At 35.3% G+C, this 11,042-nt stretch overlaps 2 protein-coding genes across 2 annotated transcripts; one reads left to right on the plus strand and one right to left on the minus strand.

The window, feature by feature from the left end:
* Positions 1–200: 200 nt before the first annotated feature.
* Positions 201–5,207, plus strand: PHO2 (phosphate 2). The gene is made up of 9 exons (XM_078990421.1): positions 201–718; positions 963–1,451; positions 1,535–2,771; positions 2,938–3,066; positions 3,166–3,522; positions 3,598–3,661; positions 3,763–3,902; positions 3,980–4,291; positions 4,519–5,207. Exons 3-9 carry the CDS (start codon positions 1,545–1,547, stop codon positions 4,750–4,752), a joined length of 2,463 nt encoding a protein of 820 aa, XP_078846547.1. The 5' UTR covers positions 201–718; positions 963–1,451; positions 1,535–1,544; the 3' UTR covers positions 4,753–5,207.
* Positions 5,208–8,257: 3,050 nt separating this feature from the next.
* Positions 8,258–10,727, minus strand: LOC145042063 (putative 2-carboxy-D-arabinitol-1-phosphatase). The gene is made up of 7 exons (XM_078990422.1): positions 10,491–10,727; positions 10,120–10,271; positions 9,259–9,378; positions 9,013–9,112; positions 8,767–8,906; positions 8,609–8,688; positions 8,258–8,503 (listed from the first exon to the last, which is right to left on the minus strand). The coding sequence occupies exons 1-7, from the start codon at positions 10,618–10,620 to the stop codon at positions 8,377–8,379; spliced, it is 849 nt and encodes a 282-aa protein (XP_078846548.1). The 5' UTR covers positions 10,621–10,727; the 3' UTR covers positions 8,258–8,376.
* Between the last annotated feature and the right edge of the window lie 315 nt (positions 10,728–11,042).

The raw sequence follows: 11,042 nt of genomic DNA on the forward strand, positions 1-11,042 counted from the left end.
ATAAATATTAAATATGTAAAAAAAAATTAATTATCTAAACATGAATAAGACACCAAAAAATAATTATTCTCGCAAGTAATTTTCCTTACATATACTAATATAATTGAATTTTTTAAGTATGCCGAGATCAGGTTTTTATGACCTAACTTAGCAATAATAAAAAAACCATTTGAACGCATAAACAGGCGAAGACCGGATACATCCAAAAGCGAAGTGAAAGAAAAGAATGATGCAGTTGGGAAAAGAAGTAGAAGGAACAAGAAGGGTATATTCTTTTCTCACAATCGGATAATCGCTCGCCTTTATATTTTAATACCCCTCCCCACACAGTCCCACTCAAGATCTCACTTACATCATTTTCTTCAACAAAACAAACAAACAAACAATTTCAAGATTTCATATATACCATCTACAAGAAGAAGAAGAAGAAGAAGAAGATATAAGCAGAAGAAGGAGGAGGGGAAATGGTTTCTTCAAGCTTTTGATATGCTTGATCATGGCGTGACAGAGGGGATTTAGGGAGGACCCTTCCTCTCTGAAATCCCCACAAAAGCAAAAGCTAAAAGGCTTCCTTTTTCTTTGAACTCTGTGTGTGTGTGAGAGAGAGAGAGAGTGAGTGTGTGTGTGTGTGTGTTATAAAGAGGCAACTGTGTGTGTCTTCTGCAATTGAACTTCACATGAATGAAGGAAGCCACGTGATGTTTCTTGGCTGCAAACGGTACATTTATTTTGCTTCTTCTTCTTGTTTTCTAATGGTTCTTCACAAGATCATGATTGTGTCTAGGAAAACAATTTTTTTTTTTCTTTTTCTTTTTTGGTTGTTGTTTGAGAAATTGGACTCTCTAAGAATAATGATGAAGAAATACTTTACAAAAAAAAAAAATACTGTTTTTACACAACTCCTTCCATTAAGAAAAACTTGTTTGAATTCCTGCTAATTATTTTCGGTTAAATTTCAACAGGCGCGGAAGCTAACGGATCATGGCTGCTTTAAAGTTTAAACCCGCAGTTAGCGAACTTTTCTCCTTTCAGGGAATAAATAGATCATCTTCTCAAAATAGCCAAATTCCCTTCTCATAATCTATAATTATCTCTCTTAGTATATGGTGCCTCGTTTGCTTCTTTTTCTGTATTATCTTTTTTCGGTTGATTCATCTTCTTCGTAAACAAAATCTCCTTTTGGCAATTTACATATCTGGCTTCTTTAGTTCCTTTCGGAGCCATTTCTTTATATATATATACAAATTAATCAAATAGATAATATCCTTCGGGCAAATCTCCTTTGGCAAATCCAGAATTCATTTCTGGTGAAAACTTTGATCCAATTTATTTGGGGCAAATCTCCTTTTGGCATATCGGGTGTCTCTTCCAGACCCCTCTTTATCGGGCAAATCTCCTTTGGCAATTATCTCCGGTTTCTTTGGAGATCCTATCATTCTCTATATCACAAGGTACCTTCTGTTTCTTAATTCTATCAACTTTTTCGTTTTATTTTTGTTTAATTTTTTAAAATGGTTGCTTTTTCTTTTTCAAGGATTGAAGTGATGGATGTGTTTCTAAGTGATTTCGATAGCTACAGTGAAAGCAGTAGCTCTGATGATCAAGAAGACGATGAGTTCATGTACAGCGGACAAGCAAGCTGTATCCTCTCAAATCTTCAAGAAACCATTGGAAAAATCGATGATTTCTTGTTGTTCGAAAGAAGATACGTTCATGGTGACATCGTTTGCTTGATGAAAGATCACTCACAAATGGGAAAAGTAACAAACTTTGAGATGCTTGTAGACTTGGAGAATCTTAACGAGAAGAAACTAGAAGACATCAACTCCAACGAGCTTCAAAGAATCCGTTCAATCTCAATGGGCGATTTCGTAATTTCCGGTCCATGGGTCGGTAAAGCTGACCAGATAACCGATTCGGTAACCGTCCTGTTCGATGACGGGTCAAAATGTGAATTTACAATAACGGACACGGATAATCTAATACCGATCTCTCCCGATTTAGTCGATGATTCACAATACCCGTATTACCCGGGTCAACGAGTCAAACTCGTGAATTCGACCCGGTCAAACTCGACTCAGTGGTTTTGCGGGTCGCGAACCGAAACCCACAACGAAGGGACCGTGTGTAATGTGGATACGGGTTCGGTCCACGTGACATGGCTCGGGTGCGCGTTATTTGGTTCAGAGGGTGGTGCACCGGTGCCACCATCTCTTCAGAGCAAAACAGACTTAACCCTAATTTCGTGTTTCTTGAATTGGCAACTCGGTGATTGGTGTGTTCTACCAAAAATTTCCCACTCGGGTTTTCAAGAAATCTTTGTGATTGCGAAAACAAAATGTAGAATTGATGTGTTATGGCAAGATGGGAGTGAATCGTTTGGGTTGGATTCGAGTTGTTTAAACCCTGTTAACACACTCGATGCTCATGATTTTTGGCCTCATCAGTTTGTTCTTGAGAAAGGGACTTCAGATGATCAGGAAAATAGGAAGTCGGGGGTTGTGAAAGCGGTGGACGCGAAGGAAAAGACAGTGAGGGTAGAATGGGAATTGGAAAATGAAGAGAAGAATGTGGAAGACATTGTGAGTGCGTATGAACTGATTGATCACCCTGACTATTCGTTTAGTCAGGGTGATCTTGTATTTAGGATTCATAAAGGACAGAAATTTGAGAAAGATTCTTACAATTCCTACTTAGATCATATCGGGATTGTTATTGGCTTGAAAAATGGCATTGTTGAAGTTAAATGGGCTACGGGTTTCACATCTAAGGTACGAGTTTCCTTCTTAATATGGGCTCAATGTACCCAATTATAGCCTTGCATTTAGATGACATTGCTATTTCTTGTGCACGTATGATTAAATAATTTAACTTAGCATGACTGGATTTTTCCTTCTTAATTGGTTGTTTTTGTAATAATTTAAATTGCTTATACAGGTTGGGCCTCATGAGATCTTTCGAGTGGAAAAGTCTGAAGGCGTATCAGCTACACCACTACTTAACAATGGAAATATGGAAGAGAAATCCGAGCATGATAATACCCGTTCATCCGACCCCACCGAAAAGGTAAATTAACCCAAAAAAGATAAGACATAATATTGCAATTTTTGTCCAGTTAACATGCATCTATAAATATTGTACTAAACTTTTACTTTATATGGTCAGGATTTATTGGATTCAGATGATGATGATGAGAAAGATTGCTTAAAGATGTTGTATGATTCCACTACTTTTAGTGTCCCACGAGCTGCAATCGGGTTCTTATCCAATGTGGCTACACGGTTTTTCAGTTCTCAGAACTACACAACGTTGTATGTTAGTTCAGACCATGTATCTGATTCTAACAAGGAAGATGATCAGACATTTGTGGAGACAAAGTTTGAAGAATCCGAGGAGTCCAAGGTTGTTTTGGATTTATCGAGTAGGGAGAATGTGAAAGAAATTAGGCAATTTGACATGGTGAATGACTGCTCAAACCACCACTTCGTGGATAGTCACGAAAAGAGCTCCATATCAACTCAGGTTAGACCTCAATTTCAAAAATAAACAAAAGAAAATCAAGGTCTCAAAATATCTAAATGTTTTGGGTTCTTGTAGGTGAAAAAAAGTTGGCTAAAGAAAGTTAATCAAGAATGGAACATTTTGACAAACGATCTTCCGGGTAAGAAACTTTTTTATATTCTTCTTCATTTTCTTGAAACCAATGACAAATTTTAAAGATCCCGACTCATCAATTTTGAATCTTTATGTCCATTTTCACAGAAACAATATATGTTCGTGTCTTTGAAGAAAGAATGGATCTATTACAAGCTGCAATTGTGGGAGCATCTGGAACTCCTTATGAAAATGGTCTTTTCTTCTTTGACATTTTCCTCCCCCCTGAATACCCTCAGGAGCCCCCGGTAATCTTTTATTTTTTACTATAATTAATATTAGGGTTGAACTTTTTTGTCTTATTTGGTTGTTTGGTATCCTACAGATGGTGCATTATAACTCTGGTGGGCTTCGGGTGAACCCTAATTTATATGAATCGGGGAGGGTGTGTCTTAGCCTTCTGAATACATGGACAGGAACCGGAAGTGAGACATGGAACCCTAACGAGTCCACAATTCTTCAAGTTTTACTCTCTCTTCAAGCTTTAGTGCTCAACAAAAAGCCATATTTCAATGAAGCGGGATATGATCAACAGGTGGGAAGTCCTGAGGGTGAAAAGAATTCGTGTAGCTATAATGAGAATGCCATTCTCATGAGCTACAAATCCATGTTGTACATACTTCGCAACCCACCTAAGGTACAACTTTTTTTTTTTTTTTTTCATTGTATCGATCTATAGATGTAAATAATGTAATGTGTAAAATACGTAAATGAGCTTCTCATCTTTATCATAGGAAATAGCCCTAGACAATTATGTGTTTGGAACAAGCTTTCTTGGGCTATTTTTGGTGATGATGAGGGCGTTAACGTCTTTTGTATAATGCTAGATATGAGATATCTCATCTTTTTGTTTAAATAATGTAGCATTTTGAGGCACTTGTGGAGGAGCATTTCAGCAAACGATGTGGGCGGATCTTGATGGGTTGTAAAGCCTATCTTGAAGGGGTTCCGGTAGGAGGCGAAAATGTTGAGGCCGAAGGGCAAAATGGTAATTCTACGGGATTCAAGATCATGCTCTCAAAACTTGTCCCTAAGCTCGTGGAAGCATTTACCGCAAAAGGGTTTGATTGTGGTGAATGTAGTAAGATGGAATTGTAAGTCATCATCAAATAATATGGTCCTTTTTTAGCTCCACGAAGTGTTGGATCCGAAAGAATGTACAACTTTCAATGCATTAGGTGCAAACCGTTGATGTGTTGTTAATTTGGATTTGACAACTTGTTTGCTGAAAATGAAGTTGTAACTGTTGTATACTACGTAGAATATTGGGGTTTATCAGAAATTATTGTATAAAGGTTATGTACACGACTACAAGGAGTTCCTTTTTGGAAGTTGAAGATCTCGAGTTCGGAGTAATTTACAAGTTTTAATGCACAATTTACGTGACATTGAAGCATTATTTATCTAGATTTGATGGCTCTTTGTCTGAGAATGGGAACTACCAATGTGTGCCATGTAGAATATTGGGTTATTGGTGTGGTTTATTTGGATTTGTAATATGCATTTACCTTGTAATATATTCATCAATAATAACAGACTTGTGGATGCGTTTATTGGAGTAGTTTATTAAATCATTGAACAATATACGAGTGTAAGATATGAATTGTGTTTTAGTTAATTAAAAAAATAGGATGAAACCTCAAAATGATAATATATTTTATTTCATTTGTTTACTTAGATTTCTTATGCTAACAATGTTCTTTGTGCCAAAGCTTATATCAAGACTATAAATTATTAATGATGTTATGATTATAAATAATTGCATATTATGTTTAGTCTAAGCTATAATGATGATATGATTGAGAAATTGAATATCCTTTTACTTTTTATTCTTACATATATAGTAACATGTGTAACATTTAATGTTCATTTAATGAGATTTAATGATATTTTAAGATACTAGTGTCATAATTTAAATGTGTAGAAAGATATATAGGAAAACTAAAGGTAGGAGGTTATTTAATTTCTGGATATGATTATATATGATTGAATCTAAACAAATACTTATAAGTTCCATCAAAACTTACTTATTTGCATGTTTTTATTACTTTTGTCCTTGGCTTTTTATATATTTTCATGTTCTTTGCAAAAGGTTGTTAAAATAATGAATTTGTGCATGCTATTACAGCCTTATGTTTTAAGAAAAATGAATTTGCAGAAAGAATTTTAAATCATGTGGAAAAAAGTCTGTGAATGATAATTTGTGAAAATGAATTTCTATAAAATATTAAAACGCTATATCAAAAGAAATCAAAATAAAAATAAACAAAAAATAAATATTATGGTAGATGGAAGTATGAATTATCATCTAGCAATCCTTCATCCAAATATCCACATGTCATTCCTTATATCAAATTTTCTTTGTGAGTTCATCCCAAAACAACTGGAATGCTCATATATCTATCACACCTTTTTTTTTACTAAAATATATAAAAATAGTAATAAATAAAAAGTTAATAAAAATATAAAACTAATAATGATGAATAGAAATTACAAGACTAAATAATAATTAAAATATATCATCAAAAGTACAAAAAAAAGTATTTCATTCCCAACTCATCCTTGTGTTTTTTTATGTTTGTACAGAAGCGTATATAAAATTTTGTTTTATGATAGGTCAAATAATTTATAAAATATGAATAAATAGCAAAATACTTCAAATTGTAACAAAATATAACAATGTATGATTTTGTTTTGTAGTAAATTGTTTGTTTAAATTGGTATGAAGGTATCTTTGGTCTAGCGGTAGGAAATAATTTTCTCAAATGAGAGAGAGAGAGGGAGGGAGGGAGGGAGGGAGAGAGAGAGAGAGAGAGAGAGAGAGAGAGAGGGGGAGGGAGGGAGGGAGGGAGGGAGAGAGAGAGAGGGAGGGAGGGAGGGAGAGAGAGAGAGAGAGAGAGAGAGAGAGAGAGAGAGAGAGAGAGAGAGAGAGAGAGAGAGAGGGAGGGAGGGAGGGAGGGAGGGAGAGAGAGAGAGAGAGAGAGAGAGAGAGAGAGAGAGAGAGGGAGAGAGAGAGAGAGGGAGGGAGGGAGGGAGAGAGAGAGAGAGAGAGAGAGAGAGAGGGAGGGAGGGAGGGAGGGAGAGAGAGAGAGAGAGAGAGAGAGAGAGAGAGAGAGGGAGGGAGGGAGGGAGAGAGAGAGAGAGAGAGAGAGAGAGAGAGAGAGAGAGAGAGAGGGAGGGAGGGAGGGAGGGAGAGAGAGAGAGAGAGAGAGAGAGAGAGAGAGGAGAGAGAGAGAGAGAGAGAGAGAGAGAGAGAGAGAGAGAGAGAGAGAGAGGGAGAGAGAGAGAGAGAGAGAGAGAGAGAGAGAGAGAGAGAGAGAGAGAGAGAGAGAGAGAGAGAGAGAGAGAGAGAGAGAGGGAGGGAGGGAGGGAGGAGAGAGAGAGGGAGAGAGAGAGAGAGAGAGAGAGAGAGAGAGAGCATGAGAGCATTTAACCTTTAAATTTACAAAGCCAGTAAAAAAATCAAAGACTTGGATGTTTTGAAAGAACAAGAAGAATTCTAGAGGAGAAACCGAGAAACCCCACATCAGCACTCCAGTGATCGGAAAATTGATGTATATTTGATGTATAAAAGGAAAGAGGAAAAGAAGATTTACCACATTCATGCTTCCCAAATTCCACATAGCTGGTGGACTGGAGTGGTGGGTAAAAGCTATAAAGAGGAAAGAAGTCTCATTTTTCATATTCTAAAGTTTTTGAGGGGGGCAAAGTGTAACTAACAGAGACGATGCCCGTTTATCTTTGACATATTTCTCAATAGCTTTCTTGATCACCTTGTAGCCTCCCTCTTTTCCATGGACTTTGTGCATAAACATGCAATGTAATGATGATTCTTTAAGATAAAGATTTCTCGTCACCTTTCTTTTAGCAATGGTATATACGTACATAGAAACGATACAATACGTGCATAAACTTTCAAAAGAGTGATTTCTATTTACCAGTGTTTCATCCACAGTGGCTTATACACACATCTTTTATAAATAACCAAACATAAAGTTCATAATTCAAGACATGTAAATATGCATAATTTTCTCACATCTTTTGAACCCAACATCCACAGATGCTTAATTCCTATGTCAAAAAGAAAGCTGATGAGAAATTTCCATCTTCATATTTCAGAAGTGTTAGTGTTGTGACGATTTTCACGAGAATGAGTCATCATCTTCCAACACAAAGCCAGGAAGAGGGAGGATACGAGATGACCAAGAAAGCTACTAAGAAGATGTGTATATTGATGCGCTTATGGCGAAAGTAAGACGCCTTAACTTAAGTAGTGGAAAATGTGAGAAGAAGAATTAGATCTAGGGTGTCAAAAAAATCTGTATCGATTAAAAAATATTTCTTTTCTTAGATAAAAAAAAGAAATAGCTACAGTTATCTCGTACCTTAGCATTTAAGGCACGCAATCGTACTCATGGCAGAATTATCAAGGCATTGGTCTCAAAGTTCCAACTTCCAGTCGCATCTTTTTGGATAATGTACTATTGTTTATTCTTTTTAGTAAAATATCAGGTGAATATTCAATTCTTTCTTTTATATATTTATTTGTTTCAATAACTAACAATAACACATTTTACTTTTAACATCTCAAAATATATACATCTAACGAAACCATAAATTTACTAGCATCGTAAATAATAATACATAACAAAAACAACTTAAGAAGTAAAACGGATGAAAAGAAATCTAAAAAATGCACAAGTGATATAGAGATCTTCATGTTCAATAAACATAATTGTAATCAATGTACATATGAGCCGTCATGTTCAAAGATTGAAGCATCGGTTCACCTTCCACATTCAACTTAAACACCGTTATCCCACCATTATTCACATCAACCGCCCGAAACCTAATAAATTGAAAATTCAGTATCATTGTACTGTGTTTTACATGTATTGAACTGAGACTCATATAATCAGGACGTAAAAGCCCTCATTCTGAAATAAATACATACCTCTCGGGGCTTAGTCCAAGAGCCGTGCATATTAGCGCCCGTAATATTGATTTATGGGTCACGACAAGAAAACTTTCTCCCTAAAAAACAAAGGTGTTAGCCATAATGTGAAATGACTAAAATACCCTTTCGGGTGTAAACGAAGAGTTAGTTCTTACGGGTGTAGACAAGATTTCCTTCCAAGCAATTTTTGCAGTGTCCCATAGTTGACGAACGGGATAAACACCGTTTACATTGAAATTGGAGGGGTCTTGTCTCCACATTGTGTACTCTTTTTGATATATTCGCTTAGCATCCTCTGCCTCCAAACGCTGAAACTCATTTAGTATAATAACGCAAAAAGAATGACTTAATTGATAAATTCATAGAAATTAGTCTTTCCCCATTAAGTCCTATATGCTGACCATTTTTCATGCCTTCAAGATAGAATAGATGTGCCTCCTTCAATGAATCAAGAAAGATCAACGGCTCTTCCCTCCCCTCCCACAAGATTTCAGCAGTCGACTGCATCAGGATCACAAAAAATTGATGAATTTAGATTACGGCTAAAAATAGCAATGTACTTTCATTTTTTTTTTTTTTTTTTTAACTTTTATATTACTTTTTATTAGAGCCCTTTAATTTGCCAAAAGCAATAGTTTCATATGGACCTTGGCACGAGAAATTGGACTGGAGAAACACTGGTCAAAATGTATATCTGACAAAGCTTTCTTGCATCTTTCTGCTTGTATGATTCCAGTTTCTGTTAAGATTGATAGGTTTGAGCTTCCCTGAATGTCATAAATCAGCAGAAAGTATCAAAATGTTATAATCATAGCAATTTAGAAGTAAAATTGATGTTTTATGTATAAAATGAATAAGGCTTAATGAAGAAATGTCCGAATGGAAAATTGGGATAATTTTCTATCTGGGATGCTCATGACAATTGTAACATTTCCCTTTTTGGGTAACTTTTGAGTATGAAGTTACTTATGAGCCCATTCACATCATTATATAAATATGGCAAGATTGATTTAGGTTACATAAAGACTTTTGATTCTTCATTAACTATAACACTTCTCAAACAAACAGTCGATCTTTGTTCAGCTTCACTTATAGACACATGGGTAAAATAGTCATTTACTCTCATTCAGCATAACAATACAGAAGCATGCCTTTAATCGGCTATATGTGAGTGTTTCTTCTTGACTTGATGCAAAAAGAACAAGTTACTAGAGAATGAGGAAAATGCTCATTCAATCCTATGCTATTACAAGTTTGCCCTTATTATTATTTTTTTCTTAATCATTTTCTCAAATTGTTTTTAGCATAATTTATCTACACAACACTGGATGAAAAACAAAGTTCTACATGTTATTACCTTGTGTTCTCTTCTTTAAACACTATTTATAGCGTGCATATTTTACTCATCAAAGAGTGAGCTCTAATATCATCATTTTAAGAGCTTATGCCATGTCTTAATATGTATACATGGTTTCAGAAGATTGAAGGTAAAATAATGAATGGCAAACCTGAACTCTACTTTCATCGTTCCAAGAGCTTAAGCCATGCCTAACAAGAGTCACTTGTTTCGGGGATGACAATAATTTTTGTGTAAGAGAAGTTGTTGCTTTACTATAATCGTACGCACCACCAGTCACTGAAGCATCATTGCCAATTGTCCCTGCAATGGTTGCATATATATACCTTAAATACTTCATCATTCGAAATCTTCTGTTACTCAAAATAACATACAAACGGGTTGTTTGCGATTCCAACAAATCCAAATCAAGTTGATGAAGATTAATCCACACAGATCAGCCAATCATTCAAAACGCATTATCATGTACAGCATAATTGCTCAATTTAGTTAAAAGAAAAAGATCTAGGGATAGATCTGAACCTGATAACGAACATAGAATCTGAAATCGTGGAGATGAACAAGGAGTGTAGGATTGAGGAAACTTTTGAGATTTATCTGCTATAGGATTGAAAGGTAAATGAGTAGTTGTTAGAAGAACTCTAGAGCCCATGTTAATACAGTGTGTTTGTCTGATTTTAGCATCAAAATTGGGGAATATTTTATGTTTCGCTGGGAAGGGAATGGTTGAGGAGAAACCATATGTGAAATGAATGGATTAGGGTCGCCTGGGGTATCATCAGACTTCAATGGTGGGGCCATAACTTCAAAACTGGAAAAGGTGGGAGTGCAAGAAGATGCTCGTGAAAACCAACTCAAACCATTTTTTTTTTTTTTTGTTTTATTATATAAATAATAAACTTTTAAATTATCTTTTATTCTACTAATATATTAAGAAAAAATAAAATTTAGTTGGATTAATAAATTGGTTATTTTAAATATAAAACTAAAAAAAATATATTTAAAAGCAAACTTAATAAAATAGATAATTAAACAAAGTTATAATCAAAACATGAAATACAAGATTACATATAC

This window comes from Lactuca saligna, chromosome 4, assembly GCF_052625555.1.
Source record: "Lactuca saligna cultivar CGN05327 chromosome 4, ASM5262555v1, whole genome shotgun sequence".
In the NCBI taxonomy this organism is placed as follows: Eukaryota; Viridiplantae; Streptophyta; class Magnoliopsida; order Asterales; family Asteraceae; genus Lactuca; species Lactuca saligna.